Source organism: Dryobates pubescens, chromosome 12, assembly GCF_014839835.1.
Source record: "Dryobates pubescens isolate bDryPub1 chromosome 12, bDryPub1.pri, whole genome shotgun sequence".
NCBI classification, from domain to species: Eukaryota; Metazoa; Chordata; class Aves; order Piciformes; family Picidae; genus Dryobates; species Dryobates pubescens.
Genome location: NC_071623.1, coordinates 11,242,631 through 11,260,709, shown reverse-complemented (window position 1 = coordinate 11,260,709; position 18,079 = coordinate 11,242,631). Strand labels below are relative to the sequence as shown.

Below are 18,079 nucleotides of genomic sequence, written 5' to 3'. Positions count from 1 at the left end.
TCACAGTCTTATTAAATTGAGTTATTTCTACAGAAATTAAGGGTAAGAAAACAAATGCCTTTAGAATATAATTATTTTCATAATCTGTTTTAATTATAATTCACTGCCTTCGAAAGCGAAGATTTTATCTTAATAAATTTAATAAATTATATCTGAGTAATTAATATGCTGTTTATTGGATGGCATTGTTGGCTGCCTTGGAATCTCAAAAGGATTATACATTTTGGAATGCAAGGAAAAACTTAATTCTACATATTACAAACCATGACTGTGAAGAATATTTAAACAGAACAACAATCTTTTTGCTTCTTTTTGGTAGAATTAAGAGACCTGTTTTGTCTCTTTGATTTTAGGGTTTCTTCTTTCTTTGACTTCTCTCTTTAATGAGAATACCAGAAATATTAAATGTTATTTTCCCACAATTTGTTTGGACATTACTCAAATTATGCAATGTTAAGCAGGAGTTTGTCCCATGGATTCAGAGCATTGGGGTTGGGGGTGGTGGTGTTGCTTGGGTTTATGGGAGGGGTGGGTCTTCTGCTTGCTTGCTTTGTCTTTTTAAGGTGCTTCTTTTTAGTTTTGACTAAGGGCAATTTAAAAAAAGCCTTTTGAGTGGGTCCATCAGAACATTATTCTGTATCTGGCTGCACATGGCTTGGATGGATGAATGGTTTACTGGGTTAAATAAATGGCTGGATGTCTGGCCCCAAAGAGTGGTGGTGAATGGAGTTAAATCCAGTTGGTGGGTAGTCACCATTGGTGTTCCCCAGGTCTCTTTAACATCTTTGTGAATGATCTGGGTGAAGGAATTGAGTGCGCTCTCAGTAAGTTTGCAGCTGACTCCAAATTGTGCGGGAGTGTTGATCTGCTTGAAGGTAGGAAGGCTCTACAAAGGGACCTGGACAGGCTGGATTGATGCGTTGAGGTCAGTTGTATGAGGTATGAGCCCCTGGTGATGTATCTACTACAGGCTAAACAATGCTATGATGTGGAGAATGGCAACATGTGCTGTCTATAAAAATCCAGTCCATATTTAAGATTTTTTAAATTGGATAACTTTGAAGTAAGACATTCAGTAGTTTTCTCAATTTCAGAATAAAAAAAAATAAATAAAATCCAAGAATTATTTATTTTAATAAAATATTTGGGAAAAGCAAATAAGATGTTAAAGGATCAAAAATATATGGAAATGTGATACTCATTGTGAGATTTGACTCTTAGGGCAGACTGTTGTTGTTGTTGTGGGTTTACACCACGCAGAATGTGGGACTGCCCTAAAAAGGTAAATAACCACATGTACCCAGAATTTGGAAGTTAAAGAAAATAATATTTACAAAAGTAGATTAAATACAAAAGTACACTAAATACAAAAGGTACTAAACATGTACAAACATGTATGTACATATACAACTAGACAATTGCTCAGCTATAACCTGTACAGGCACCCACCGTGACAACCACCTTGTGCACAAGGAGAGCCCACAACCCCCTAGACAAAGCCCAGCAGGCTGTGTACCAGCTAAGTTATCTCCCTCTCATCCCACTAGTGTCCTTACCAATAGCCTAGACAGTGATCAGCAGAGAGGAGCAAAAACAAGTTCAGAAGGGAGGCAAAGAGAGAAAAACAAGAGAGAAAGAAAATCTGTGCTCCCAAACTATATAGACATTTGCAGAACCTATGAAATGGAATAAATTTATCATTTATATACCATTCAGGCCCTTTGAGATCATCCATCCCACTGGACTCAAATTCTCTGGAAAAACTTATTTACAATTGGGACACTAGTCCTTTAACCTGCAACAGCTGTATTCCAACAGAATCATTTTGGTTTCACTATCCTCTGCAGCAATTTACTTATGTCCTTGTTGAAAAACATGTTAAGCCAGTGCCACTTGACAAACCTTATATTATTTTGTTTTTCTTTTCTCACTTCAATTAGTGTATTAGGTTTTAGGACAGCTTAACATTACCTACCAAGGAGTACAACCTCCTGTTCACACCAAACAGGAACTGAAATAGAGATTAACACTTAGAAATTTCATGGCCTCCTTGGAAAAGTCACAATGAATTACAACTTGGAAAATTATAGCTGCTAAAATCAAATATCTTAGTCTCTGATTAAATAACCCTAAAACTAGACAGGAAATCAATCTAGATTACCAGAGATTTGTAGACTAAACATAGGTGTGCATTAAATTACTTGATGTACTGCAAATCATCAAATGGCTTTACTACATATTTTCTGAGCTTAAAAAATTACTCATCACACTGCTTTTAGACAGGTATGCATGTAATATAATAGCTAAGTAATAGCTAAGTAGCCTTGGCTGACTTATATTAATGAACAATACATCATACATCCCTCCTCATATTTCTAAATCCATATTTAGCTCAAGTCCAATGTAAAAAAAATTAGGAAGTACATACGATACCTACGGTGCACATGAATGCTGACAGAATACAGATACACTTCAATGTCTTTTCAGCAACAAAATTGCTGGAGCTTTTAGCCATCTTTTCCAATCTAGAAATCAGATCTCCCCCAAAGATAACACAGACTTTATATTTTTAAAAGTTTATTTTATCATGTAAGTGATAGAAATCTCTCTTGCAATTTATCACATTCATGAAACACACAAAGTCCACCAAATTTAACTGTTATTAGGGTTTAAAGTGTTGAACCCAATATCCATAGGTTTTAAGTCACAAAAATTAATAATTAAATTAGTCAGACCATGAAGTGGCCAGGAACTATTTAGTGATTTTGTAATTCTGACGAATAAGGAAGCAATCTTTGAGTAAAATGAACCAGGGAATTACTTAATTTTGTTGCTTTGTTGTGGTTTTGTTTTGCTTTGTTTCATTTAATTGTGCATGCACCAGTCAGAAGCACTTGTGCATGTGGTTTTTTGCCAGATTAATTCCAGTTAGTACATCTCAGGAGAAAAAGTAAAAAAGGAACCCTACTTTCCAAATATATATATTAGCCACAGAACTTGCACTGTATCTGCAAACTTACTTTAATTGGTGCATGAAATATACATAGTGTGTCTTTGTTATATTTTGATTTAGTGATTGAGTTTGGTTTTCTTTCTACAAGTGTTGAAACTGACTATTTGTGATTGCACAGGGTTTGTGAGCGTGAAGCTGAACTGGAATCAGCCTTAAAAATGCTGCAGCAATTCTACCTGGATCTTGAAAAGTTCCTTGCTTGGCTTACGGAAGCTGAAACAACTGCAAATGTTCTGCAGGATGCGACGCACAAAGAAAAGATACTAGAGGATGCCAAAACTGTCCGGGAGCTCATGAAACAGTGGCAGGTAAGTCAAGTATTTTCAATTTAGAGATGTGGTATCCAAAGTGGTGGCTCTTTTTTTTTTTTTTTTCCAGTCTGCAGCTACTCCACAAAACTGAAGTTGCTCTGAAAAAAGGAGAACTGGTACAACCTTTATGTATAGCTTTGGGAATTGGTGCAGGGATCTAACGTGAGTCACATCAAGAGTCTGTCTGGCATCTTTCAGCATATAACACATTTGGAAAACTGCCTTGAAATACAGGTTTTAAATGCACAGAAAGAGAAATTTGCTGAAATGGGTGTTAGATTTTGTTTTTATCACATACAAATTAATTACCAAGCCACAGTCTTGAATCGAGCACTCAACAGACATGAGCATTTATTAAGCATTTCTGATATTTATAGAAGATAGATAAATGGTGTCATTTATTCTCTCTAACTTGACTGAATTAATTTTTTCCATCATTTTTTAGTACAAGAAAAAAATTAATTTGATATTTGTCTGACTACTGTCAACACGCTCTCTTTTGATAACAGAAAGACATAATAATTCAAATTTTCTTAGTACCTGGAGGACAGTTTGCTGAAGGCTGATTTTCTTCTGCAAGTAAGAAATCTTTAAAAAGAGACAGAGTGTTGTATTTGGTGTTCCAGAGAACCTTGACAAGAAAGAGGGAAAAAAAAAAAAGATAAAAAAAAAGGAAAAAGAAGAAAAATTGGTTGAGGTCGTGTTGTTGAAATACTTTGTTATACTTTCACTGTACTTTCTTCACTCACAGAGAGGTCTGCACAAACATCCTTGTGAGATCTTAGATTTCTTAAATATGAGGTTGGTTGGCTGGTTGGAAGGCAGGGTCCTTTCTTCTAATATTCTTTGACAGAGTGTGACTTTCACATTGACAGAAAGATCAAAACTGGAAGTTTCACACACCAAGGGCTCTATGCCTTTATTTACGAACATACTGTGAAAAACATTAGTTAAAAGTGATGATGTTGAGTTAGTACATCTGATGGAAATACTGCCTGCTTCTTTTGACAGGGTTCTAACCATTTCACTTAACTGTTGCAACATTCCATTACACCATACTTCACCATGAGGGTAGTGAGACATTGGAACAGATTGCCCAGAGAAGTGGTAGAAGCCTCATCCCTGGAAGAGTAAAAACTATTGTAGTCTCTCCTCATACCCTATGTTAGGTGTGTTGGAACTAAATAATCTTTAAGGTTTCTTCCAACTCAAACCATTCTATGCTATGGACTTAAATGTGTGGTCTGTCTCTTGTTCTTGATGCAATTAGATGGACTTTGATGACTTGAAAATAGTTTTTAGTAGTCCTGAAATGTTTTGGTTGTGCTTTGATCTGCTATTTTTAGGCAATAGGCATGAAACAACATTTTGATAAAGAACTTTTTACACAAATAATGAAATCCCAAAATTTCTGATTTCAGTAGTAGCTTTATCTCCTGGTCACTAAGAATGTTTATGTCAACCTTAATGATCAGTTTTTTGCTTTACAACTCTCAAGCTTTAATTTCTGTTTTTTAAAAACTAGGAAAATGATCTTTTACTGGGTAGAAACTTTTTATATAACTGAAGCTGCTTGTTTAGGAAAATTTGTAGGTGTTTCTTTTGTTTATCCTGTTCAGAACCTGTTAGCTCAAATGTCACTAAGAAAGATTAATCTTCCCCTAGTACTTCCACAGCAGAAGGAGAAGCGTGAGACTTGCATAACTGCCCATTCTCATTACCTGATGATGTAATTATGTTAAACTGTTGCATTATAAATACACTCTTTGTTATATAAGCATGTGTTTGCATGCATCATTTGTCTGAACTGACAGCAGCGTAATAGTTGAGGTGATTCACACAGAATACTTGCCGGAGGATTTTCAAGGATACAAACCAGTTACTCCAAGGAGTTGTTTAATTATGTGCTGCTTTATATTGTCTAGTTGAAATACATCATGTGTCCCCATGAGGCCTGGTTTGATAAGTAAACATATGAAGGAGACTAAAATAATTTATTTTACTTACTGATTTCATACTTCCAGTGATATGAACTCTCAACTGCATTAATTATTCTTCTGGATTGTTTTGTTGGCAATAATTGTATCTGACATTTTATACTGCTTATGTGATACAAACTGCTTATTATGTACAATTGTGGATTTATTCTGTTATTTTATGAATACAGTCATTTAATATTAAGTCTATAGATTAATCACAGGGGTGTTTTTCACTGAAAATTTGACAAAGAATACCGCAAGTGGCACTTGGTTAAACAGTAACTAGAGAATGCTTTGTGCCATATACACAAGTTACCAAATGTGTCTGAAATAATTTATGATGACTGATGAATTATTGGTAGAGTGACTGAAAATATGACAGCGTATGATAAACGAAGCTAGCTTAGTAACTTTGGCATAAAATACACAGCAGATTAATTTTTATTACCACCTTCATGCTCACTTAACCTATAACCTCAGTAGTTTTTTATTAGATGCAGGAGTTCTGCTGCTGCTAATATAAAAACTATGCAGTGCCCTAAGTTATAAATACAAATGCACATTATAGGCAGTACCCATATTTTCTCAGCATGTTGTTTTTATCTCAGAGAAGAGGTGTGAACAGCAGGCAGGGCACTCTTGTCTCATCTATTCCTATCAGATACTTCAAAGACACTCACCTATTTTTAAGGTGTCCAAGCACCTGTTTTCAGCAGTAGAAAGCTGAGGTAGATACACATTCCCTACTCTTCTCAGTTATTTAGCAGTATAGGTTCTCTGAGAGAGTAAAACTTTTTTCCAACTTTTTTTTTTCTCCAAATATAATTTATATGTAATTTCCTAGCACAGTTAATTTTGTGACATGATATATGGGTTAGATGATGAACATGAGCAACTGGGAAGAGAGACAATCTGTAACATCCTGCTCACTTCAGCTGACTTCACTAAAGAAAAAAAAAAAAATTAATAGCAATTTTCTAGTACTTCCAGTGGCTGTTCCAAAACATTTTGTCGCTCAATTCTGCTCTGGAAGTGTTAAATACCAAATACAGTCTTCACTCACTTATGTTTTTAAAGTTTAATCCTCAAGATTTGCCTTTTACACTGATGTGTTACTAATTCTGAAATGAAATCAGTTCTATAGTATCTGAAGAGGTGCCAGAGGTGCCTTACTCCACTGAGTAACAGAAGAGAAATTCTGAACTCTAGGTTTTAACACAAGTGCTATTACAGTCTAATCTGAGACAGGGCAGGACACTACCTTGGAGTGAAAAGGTAACTGACAAAGGACAATAAAGATGAATAAAAGTTTGGACCATCTTTCATATGAGGAGATGTTGAGAGAGCTAGCACTGTTGATCCTGAAGAAGAGAAGGCTCAGGGGAGGATCTTGTCCACATGTATAAATACTGGCTGGAATGTGTAATGAGGACAAAACCATGCTTTTTTAATGTAGTACTCAGAGACTGGACAACAAGCAGTAGGCACAAACTGAAACATAGGACTTTCCAGGTTAGCAAAAGAGAGAAAAAGAAGTAGAAGGGAAATATTGTAAGGATAGTGGAATCATGAAATGGCCTGTCCAGAGAAGTTGTGGCATCTCCATCATTGGAGATCTTCAAACCCTGGCTGGATAGGACCTGGAGCAGCCTGCTCTGAGAGGGTGATTAGATCAGCTTTTTTTTAGATGCGCCTTCCTGTATTGAGTGTTCTGAAATTTTTGTGATCTCTGATCAGATCACATAATCACTGGTCATATAGTTAGTCATTCTGTAGCCTTCTGTAGTATTTTTGCATAAATATATAAATTGAAAAGCTTTAATATGACATAGTAAGAAACTGAAAACTTTCTTGCTATCTCAAGAAAATTTTATCAACATCCCTGCAAGATCTGTGTGTAAGTGAGTGAGGAGGAGAAGTGGATAGAAACATGAAGTAAGGAAAAGGCACCACAGAGAATAAAAAATTATTCATTGTAGTGGAAAATGATGTGGGAACTTAAAGGTGAAAGCTAGAAATGAACAACAGAAATAGTAGAAGCATTTTTCAGATTAAAATAAAGTAAAAGTGGGGTTTCTTTTTCATAATTGAAAGCTGCAACCTTTGGCCTCCAAGTGTTGGGTTTTTTTCTTCTAATCCATTACCATTACTCTTACAGCTAAAATAAATATTTCCTCAAAAAGGATCATGCAGACATGAATGATGACTTGCTTGAAATAATCATTATTGTTAACTGAATTTTACTTTGCTAATGTGTTGTCAGATTGATGCTTTTGCACAAACAGTGGGAACTACCTGAAGGGACGTAGTAGACAGGTGGTGGCTGGTCTCTTCTCCCAGCCAACTAGCACCAGAACAAGAGGACACAGTCTCAAGCTGCACCAGGGGAGGTTCAGACTAGATGTTAGGAAGAAATTCTTCACAGAGAGGGTGATTGCCCATTGGAATGGGCTGCCCAGGGAGGTGGTGGAGTCACCATCATTGGATTTGTTTAGGAGGAGACTTGATAGGGTGCTTGGTTGCATGGTTTAGTTGATTAGGTGGTGTTGGATGATAGGTTGGACACCATGATCTTGAAGGTCTCCTCCAACTTGGTTTATTAAATTCTATTCCATAACTCTTAGCACAAATCTGGATTGAGATTTCATACAGGCTGTGGTCCTTCTGATTCTGTCTACTCACACTGAGTTCCTAGTTTGCTGGTAAGATCATATATTTTGGTAAAATAATATCATGTTGTGTTAATACCCATATTTTTATTTGAGTGCATTGGATGGAGGGGAAAGAAGTAATTTTCAGCATAAAAAGGTAGCTTCTGATAATGTTGAAAACCTATCAGTGCATTGCATCTATAACTATGCCTAAAGAGCAGAACAAAGACAGTACCTATGTGCAGTCAAGTTCTGTGGTATATTTTTATTTTATGAACCATAGATAGATGTGATAGATACAATAACCCTGTAGCACAAAGGGCCAGAGATACTCTATAACATACTTTAATGTCATGCTACTCAACTATGTTATGATTAATTTACTGTGATAGAAGACAGCAATAAGGACATTGTTAGTTAAGGGTATATAATCTGCAGTCCTATAAAAAGGCATAAAAGTGGTGAAATTAATGAAACTTCTTATGCACATAGCTATAAATATGTATCTGTACATAAATATGTATTTGTATGTGAGGCTTTAAGTCCTAAAAGACATGTAAATGAGTAACCTTTTCAAATGCATTCTAAGGATCAAGTCTGAAAATCACTTATGTTTGTTTATACTATTCTCATTTGTCATCTGGATTAGACTTGCTGCTTTGTGGTTTATTTTTCTTTCTTGTAGGAGTAACAGTTTTGTTAAACTGTTTAACAGCCCAGCATGTAGTCCAGCTCTATCTTGTAATATTGATATGCTGGTACTCTTGCTATCTTTTTGACACTGTGATTTTGTTCCACTCACACAACAATGCCAATTTCAGTGTTACTTCCGTACGATGATGTGCTGCTTTGTAGTTAAAGGATATTAAAAAGGGAAACAGAAGGCTTTCAGTTCAGGGAAGAATAACACAGAAAGAAGAGAAGAAAAGCTGGGAAATAGAGCAGCTGTGTAGACTCAAGTTGCTGCTTAGTGCTCTGTTAGCGGATAACTGAATACATTCACAGGAAGGTTTACATGCTGATTCTCAAAGGGGAAGGCAATGCCACAGCTGTTCTTAGCTGGATATCAAAGAGAAACAGTGAAACAGATAAAAGATGCTGATACTTTTTGTCACATATTTTGTTTTCACAATTTTCATTTGAATTAACTTTATCATAAAACCAGCAAATGTGTTGATGTAGCTTACCTAGGAGTGGATACATTAGTGATATACTCTATTTCTACCATTCCTCTGTCAAAATTTAGAACAAAGCAGTGATAAATATTAAATTTCTTTCAGAAGGTAAAAGATAGAGTTCTTAGTGGGATGTAAGCATTCTTCAAACTTATTTCCAGGAAAATAAGCAGCTTTCATTCGTAAGAAATCTCACATAGAAAGTGGGTTTTGTGAGCAAGAAGATAGATAAGTTTCTTCCTTTAATTTGTTCTTTGCAGGTGTCCTTGTAATCAAGGTAGAAGAAAAACTCCATTTTCAGATGTGCTAAATAATATGCTCACTTAGTTGACTTTTTTTCCTCTTTAAAAGCTCGCTGAGGACACCAGAAGGATGATCTTGTTTTCACTTGCAGATTAGCATTCAAACTCCATCAACTTTGGTTGTCCAATGACAGGACAAGGGGCAATGGGTAGAAGTTGAGGCATAGGAAGTTTCACGTAAATATGAGGGGGAAAGAAATGTCACTGTGAGGGTGACAGAGCACTGGAACTGGAGGTTGTGGATTCTCCCTCTCTGGAGATATTCAAAATTCGCCTGGATGTGTTCCTACGTAATCTGGTGTAGGTGATCCTCCTGTAGCAGGGGCGTTGGACTGGATGATCTTTTGAGGTCCCTTCCAGCCCCTGAAATTCTGTGGTTCTGTGAACTTAAAATATAGATATTTTTTTCCAAACACAGATTAGATGACAAAATCTTTTTTATCACAAAATGTGAGATTGTGTTGTACTAAATAAGATCATTCTTGAGTGTGGAACACCACAAATAGAAATGGGATAGAGTGGGTAACAGAGTTTGCCATTATCCCTGAATATGTCTCTCCTCTGACTTAAGGAGAATCTAGGAAAAGTAGTTAGCTACAATAGGTACCTAAAATTCATGTTCTTATAGATATATATAAAAATCTTGCGTGCTCTCTCTCTGTCAGGAGTGTAAATGTTAACAGCATTTCACAAAGGTCCTACCATTCAATATATTTCTAAATTGTGCACTTACTCAAGAAGCAATAGAAGAGAGACAAATATGAATTCAGACTGCTGAAATCACTTCCCCCCCAATGATAACCATGAATTTAATCATAGTTAACAGTGAAGGTATTTTAATCGTAGTTAGCTGTGAAAGTATTATGAAGATATGCCTAGAAATGACATTCTGACAGATTACTCCAGGTTTTCACTGGCATCTTCTGTTGACCCCTTCATTCACATGAATGTCCCATAAGTGTTGAGGCAGTGACCAAGTCTTTGATTTTTCTTTGCCTCACTGAGAAATGTTATTCTGACCTGGTCTTGCCTCTTCACTGTCATCAAACAAGAAAGGTGTTAATGTTTTCTGTTCTTCGTGTGATTCTTTTCCATAGAAAATTTCCTTGAAACCAAATATTTGTTCACTTAGGAAAAGGGGTTTGACACCTTTATGCTACTTTGTATGGTACAGGCTTTCCACTATTGCTTCAGTTCCACTGATTGTAATTGTCAGGACATCTGAATGGCCACAGGTATTAACCTACTCCATGGCTACCATAATCAGTCAGATTTGTGCACCAGATTCATGGTGAAGTTCTGCTTCTGAGGGGAGGGAAGGGAGCAAGATGAAGAGAAACTCCACTTGAGTGTGGAAATCCTTATACCTTCAGTTAATGTATCCTGTTAGCTCTCACTGGTAAAAGTCAATAATTAAGTTAAGGTTAACTATTCTTTTAGCACTAAAGAATTAGGCAGAACAGGCCTCAAAAGGGGAAGCATAGTGGGCAGTAAATCTATCTGCTATCCTGTGCAAACAAAAGGCTGATCTATTTATTTTCAGGTATGTTAAAGGGGCACAATCCTCACCTTATTCAGACTTGTAGGGTCCTCCTTCTTTACTCTCTCTTTGTGTTAAGTGTTTCTTTTCATTTTTTTGAAGTTGCTTTTGGTTGTTTTTTTTTCTGTTAGATACTTGGTCATTAAGACAAGGAGGAGTTTTTTTAGGGTTATGATATGTTTCAGAAATTATTTATGCAAAGCTGTTCTCAGAATTTGGTTTAGCAGTTTACAAGAAGTGTAGGTGATTTGTGTCTTAGATATGCTAATCTAAGGTGATTTAGAGGTGGAATTAAGTGGCTGCAATAACACAGTAGGTTTTAGCATTAGTCCTTTTCTGTGGAACAAATCTACTGAATTAGAATAGAGCTGGAAACGACTGGAAGAATGGGAGATCTGAAATTAGCTATGTGGTTTTGCCCTGTTAAATCAGAAGATTTCAGATGGTGGTGTTACTGCATCTAAAGCAGGAGAAGCTATTTATGAATGAATACAACAGCATAATATTTAGGGACAAATACGCTGGCAAATGGTCATCTAGGTCATTTTTAGCATGATATACTAACAGTCACCAGAGGCATTGGTATATGAGTGAAAACAAGTGGGCTTTTGATTCCAAACAAATGGTTTCAATTCTGTACTGTCTGTATAGTTTAAAAGATAATGCAAACCCAAAAGAGGCCATGAGCACTGAGAAGTATGCATCTTCATCAATTCGGAGGACAAATCTATTTCTTTTCTTGTATCTTTCTTTGCCTATTCCTTTCAAGCTGGAAGTCTCTAGAGCTTTTGGAAGCTTGATTGACAGATTTGTATCAGTCAAAAAGATCTTTTGTCAGGTTACACTGAAAAATTATGAAATAACTGAATTAATCCTCAAAAGAGTCTGTGAGATAATTTTTAATGCCATAATTCTGGTTTCTGTTATCTGCATCAGTCATTACAGATTTCTGTGGGGAACATTGCCAATGGAGCAAAGATGAGAGCTAACATGTAACCCAAGCAGATTATAGATGTAAATTATATTCTCTCCAGAAACACCATATATTATTTACTATATTAAACCTACTTCATTGTAATTTGTACCTCCTGCTGCTAGTTTGGACACAGCCTTAATATCTTTTTCTGAAACTGCTTCATAGTTCAGTAAAAATAGTAAGATGTTTTCTAGAGGAGAGTACAAAAACAACTAAAAGATTGAGTGACTAAATTTCATTGTTGAACTTCAAAGGTCTTTTGCTGGGGAAAGCTTACAGTTGCTCTGCTATTTTTCTGTACTGTTTATATCAAAGTGTGTTTCACTGATCTATAAATGAAGTGGCAAATCCTTTCTTCCCATAAACTGGAAACCTGCTGGAAGCTGCCAGATCAAAGCTATGAAATAAACCTTCTCACTTGCGTTACACCAACTACAGACACAACAGTGCATTAACCTCAACAGATCATCTCTTCCTTTTAACTCTAGTATTGTATTTCCATACCTCGTGAGTCAGAGTTGAAACAGTGTTAGAATCCCAGTGTCTTGATTTGCTTCAAAACCTAAATTAGCCATTTCAATTTTGCCTTCAATTTGTGGTACAAAGAATACTATAGAGGGTTAGCACTGAGCGATTAATAATGCCAAGGGACGTTATTTCTGAAGTGTGAACTATGACATGACAGCTTATTTCATTATCTTCTGGTTCCTGTCAGACATCTAACCTAGACATTTTACACCCAGGTTTTGCTGGGCTGCATGCTGCCTCACATGAAAACAGGGTGATTATGCAGTTTTAATCCAGCTCTGTAATCAGGCATGAAAGAAGCAAGGCTACATACTGTCCTTAGTGTAAACTTGCAGCTGCAGGTATATTTCAAAAGCTAGGAATTCCTTGCACTAGGGCGAATCCTGGCAGTCTCAAATCCTGTTGATATCAAAAGAAATTTTATAGACTATCAACACCTATTGAAGCTGTATTGTTTTCAGCATGTGAGCCGTTTTTATAATTATCTCATTTTTTTGAGCCTTGTTTACTTAATTTGATTTTTTCTTTTCCTTAAATACTTTTTGAAGATCTTTACAGCACCTATCTGGAGGTTGGCATTTTTCATGCTTGAGATACTTAGTATAAAGCAAGCAAATCTGATTCATTCTTTATTCTCATGTTTTTGTTCTGAGGTTTCTTCTTCTTTTTGCTGTTATATATTTTTCACTGTATGTCTAAATAATTTGGAACAAATAGAGACAAGGTGGACCTGACAGAAATAGGGAAAAAATGCTTTATTAATTTAGTTTTAAAAACTTTATAGAAATCTGTCTTTATTAACATGCCTTTTCTTTTTTTTTGTGTGTTCTGATTATTTTTTCTGTTTTCATTATGGCTCATAGCAGTGTAAATTAATTTAACATGAAAGGATAAAAATGTTGCTTTTGAAATGGTTCTCATTAAATTATGAAAAAAAAAAATTACACTAAATAATAGAAAAGAATGCCTCTGGTAGAAGCTTCTCTTTGCTCAATTATTGCTATAGCAGGAGTGAATTATTGCAGAGCTAACACAGAGACAATGTTATTGCAGTTGCTCTACATAAAACAGATGGGCTCAAAACTTCAAAAACAGCACACAAAAAAAGAGGAAGCAGAGACTGGATCCTTTGAAAGTTAAATCTCTGTATTTCTGTGAGAGGCTTGGACAAGACATGTGACTGGAATTGAAGCTACTCACATCTTAGGCATTGTGGTAATTAAGTGAAAAGTGAGCGTGGTTAATTTCATTGATGTGATTGACGTGAATTGCTAATATGCACAAGCTAGAGGTGCCAGAAATTTGAAGTCAATATATGCTACATAAATGGTGCAGAATGGTTATAAGCACACTGGATAAGTTACCTAGAATCTGCAAAGTGTCTGAGTGGGTGGAATTTAATTCTCCACATTACCAGATAGATGTTGATGTTATTGTCAGTCTTAGTAAAATATCTGCCATTTTGCATTAGCTAATGAGACCCAACAAGTTGTCACATTTTGGTGTTGGCTTTGTGCTTTGGTCTTCATATAGCCAGTATGGGATATTTTCTGTATATGTCTTTACTGCCTGAGGTGCTTCAGGTGATATCTCAATTCTGTCCCTTTCAATCATCTGATTTAGCTTCAAACCTGGATTGTTCCAACTGTATTCTTCTGTGTTCTCTCTGATCAGAACTTAAATTAATTTAAAGAGGTGTTACTCCATACAGAGTGAGCATTACAGACAGGAAGTGGCTCTGAGATTACTGGTATGGTGTCTGTTTTACCCATGGGGAATGATAGACCAGAAAATAGTTAAAACCATTGGCAGAGAGATGTCTTGGAAATAAACAAAATCTTACTTAATTGCTGTCTTTTGCTGAAGATGATATAGCTATTGTCACAGTACATAAGTCCTGTAAAGGCAAACCACTGCATGCTTAGGGATACATATGCATTATAAAATTGTGATATGAGTAGCTGATATTGCTCTTTATTTTCTGTGTCATTGTTTTCCCATTCTTAGTGCATTAACACTTGAGGGAATAAGGGGGTTGTCTGTGATATTCATGTTAGCATAGGTAATAGATGCAGCAGTGCTGCTGAGAGAAAGTAAACTATCCAGGAATGTATGAGACTTCAAGGTCATAAAAATTACATTATCCTTTCAAATGCAAAATATGCTGGATTTTTTTTTCTTTTTTTAAGGTCAGGCTATTTCATCCTGCAACCTTTAAGTTCAGAATGCATCCAGGCAAGATTATCTTATCTACAGTAGACAAAGCCACAGATACACCTGTGCATGAGTGGGGTTGTTTTTCCACATCTGGTGCTCTCATCAGCTTTACCTTTAACTGTACTTATCAAAATTCTGCTATGAAATGCTTAGCATTTAATGTTCTGTGACAAAGCCATGCCTTTGTTTTACTCTATATGTGCTTCAGTAGTTTTGAAGAAAACTCCTGTTACTGGGACTGGGCTTCTCCGCTTGTGCTAAATGAATTTGGCAGTTCTGAAACTGGGGGGTTTTTAATTCATTTTACATTATGTTCCCAAGCCATCATACTAATTAATTACATTACTACTTTAAAGAATATACTTGGGTTGCCAGGTGAGGAGGGGAAGCAGAACAAATTAATGTTCCAAACCCTCTTCTGACGTTACTGAGATGAAGTGGAGCTTTCTGCAGAACTAGTGCCCAGGCTGGAACCACATGTCAGCAGTTATTTTAACATTAATGGGCCAGTAAATTTGACAAAACCAAGGGAACCAGAAATTACAAACTCCTACTGCTGTCCAGAAAGAGGTTCAGTGTTTCATATCATAGTGATATTGTTGTCCTGAATCTGTGAACTGCAGTGGCAGTAATAGTTTTAATTATTTGAATCATTACTGGGTTTTCAGTCAAACAAGTATTTACCATGATTGACTGTTTTCCTACGAATTTAGAGAAGCAATTAGATTAAGAGCTGTTCTGTGCTATTCCAGCTGAAGGTGAAGAGAGATAATTATGATATATTTGTCATTAATATGGCAGAAGAATTGTTGTAAGAAGATGAAGAGCCAGCACAGTAGCAATATCAGAACTTTCAGTGGGGAGGAAATATTTTCTAATGAAGAAAAGATGTCACATTTGTACAGGATGGCTTCATATGATCTACATGGCACATTCAACATGATTCTTGAGGCTGTTTTGCTAGATTCTCTTAGCCAACTCAGGAATAATTTTTTTGAAAAATACAAAATGCAGTGGACAGGTCTACAGTTTAAGCTGATCAGATAAAATATCAGAAATTTATCTGCTAGAACAGGCATCAAGATTAGGCAACAGAGTACTATGATTCTGAAAGCATGTAACGCTCATTGGCTTTAACACTAGGGTCAGATGAAGATTTATCTTTTGATTTCTCCCAGCTTAATAAGGATGCACGCAGTTCCCAAATTAATTAGAGCTAATTTTAGAGCTGGTTGACTGCTATTAAAAGGAATAACTACTTACAAAAAAAAAAAATATCAGAGCAATGAATGAATGATGTCATTTTAATAGGAACACATTGAATCATTTTGGTTTTCTTGTTTCATTATACTGATTAGCTTGCAGCTAGTGATGTTCCCCTGTGTTCAGTACTGGGTCCAGTCTTGTTCAACATCTTCATCAATGAGTGGGATGAGGGGGCAGAATGTACCCTCAGCAAGTTTGCTGACAATGCAGAACCTGGAAGATTGGCCGACGTGCCAGAAGGTTGTGCTGCCATTCAGAGACATCTGGACAGAATAGAGACTTAGGTGGCGGGGAGCCTCATGAAATTCAACAAGGACTGTTATAATATAGACGTTTTATTCTTCTTGTTGTACTGCTTCTAGTTGTTGTTATATATGGGAATCAGAATCATAGAATTGTCAGGATTGGAAGGGACTTCAAGGATCATCTAGTTCCAGCCCCCTTGCCATGGGCAGGGACACCTCACACTACATCAGGTTGCTCGGAGCCACATCCAGCCTAGCCTTAAAAACCTTCAGGGATGAGGCTTCCACTACCTCCTTGGGCAACCTGTTACAGTGTCTCACCACCCTCATGGTGAAGAACTTCTTCCTACGCTTGGGGAGGAATAACCCCATGCACCACTACAAGTTAGGAGCTGATCTTTTGGAAAGCAGCTCTGCAGAGAAGGGCCTGAGAGTGCTGGTGGATAGTAAGCTGACTGTGACAGAACAGCGTGCTCTTATGGCCAAGAGGGCCAGCGGTATCCGGAGCTGCACTAAGAAGAACGTACCCAGCAGGTTCTTCTCCCCCTCTATCCTGCTCTTGTCAGGCCTTATGTGGAGTACTGTGTCCAGTTCTAGGCTTCCCAGTGAAGAGTGACAGGAAAATACTGAACAGAGTCCAATGGAGGGCTACAAGCATGATTGAAGAAACAGAGCATCTCTCTTATCAGGAAAGGTCTCCAGACAGAGGGGCTGTTTAGGCCAGAGAAGGGCTGAGAGGTGGAACCTGATCAATCTTTACAAATACCATAAGGGTGGGCATCAGGAAGATGGGGTCAGTCTCTTTTCACTGCAACCCACTTATAGGATAAGGGGCAAAGGCCACAAACCGAAACACAGTTCTGCCTCAATACGAAAAAAAAATTCTTTCCTGTGAGAGTGACAGAGCACTGGAACAGGCTGCCCAGAGAGGTTGTGGAGTCTCCTCTGGAGACTTTCAAAATCCTGGACACATTCCTGTGTGGCTTCCCTTAGATGAACCTGCTATTGTTGCTATAAGACATAGTTTTTCATATGTCTGATCAATTCTTCTTTGAATTACTTGCTTGCTTGCTGTAGGAAGGGAAAGAAAAGATGGAGGCATTTTCATTTCTCTTCCTAAAGGGACAGTGTATGTCTCCAGGACTTGGCAAAATCATTCAAGGTGGTGTTGATATTACATCAATCAAGCCCTTGTTGACACTTCACATTTCAGCACTAGCACTTATTCATATGATGTCATTCTTTACTGGTTGGACTGGAATTACAGAATACATCCAGAGTAGAAGCAAATGGTATTTTGGAATGTTATTTTAAAGAACAGCACCAAAATTAAGAAAAATCTGATTCTTCCTGTAGAAGATAATTATCACACAGGCTGTTGGAAACCTGTAACTCTTTACAACAAGTAGATATTAATTAATTCTGTATCACACTGGAGTTCCTATTGAACTATTTATTTAACTTACATTAAAGTGAAACTTTCTGCATTAATGTTATTGCAGTCAACAAATCAATAATGTTTAGCTATTTTTTTAAGATTATCTTTATGAATAGATACTTGCTCTGGTTTATGAAACTGTAATAACATCACCGTAGGAGAGATTTTAGCATGTTTACTCATGGTTGCAAGGCATATTCTTCTAGAAAAATAACTTCAACATATTACTTTTTCTGTTTTGATAGCACAAACCTGTTTGCTTCATTTACATTTATTTCCACGTAGAAAAGCTGATAAAATGTCTAAAAGTTGTCAAGACAATATCAACTGATTCCTAGGGGAAGGAAAAAATGGAAATTGACTTTGACATTCATGGTCCTAGACTATGGAACCAAATATTAAAAAACATCTACTTAAATGGGGGACTAAAAGTCATAG

General features: G+C 36.6%; 1 protein-coding gene across 8 annotated transcripts in view; it reads left to right on the top strand.

The window, feature by feature from the left end:
• Positions 1 to 18,079, top strand: part of DMD (dystrophin) — a 1,125,431-nt gene that overhangs the window by 867,761 nt on the left and 239,591 nt on the right. For all 8 annotated transcript variants that reach the window (XM_054165808.1, XM_054165807.1, XM_054165806.1 and 5 more), the window contains one exon: positions 3,132 to 3,321. In XM_054165808.1, coding sequence (XP_054021783.1) covers positions 3,132 to 3,321 — 190 coding nt within the window. The remainder of the gene's footprint in view (positions 1 to 3,131; positions 3,322 to 18,079) is intronic.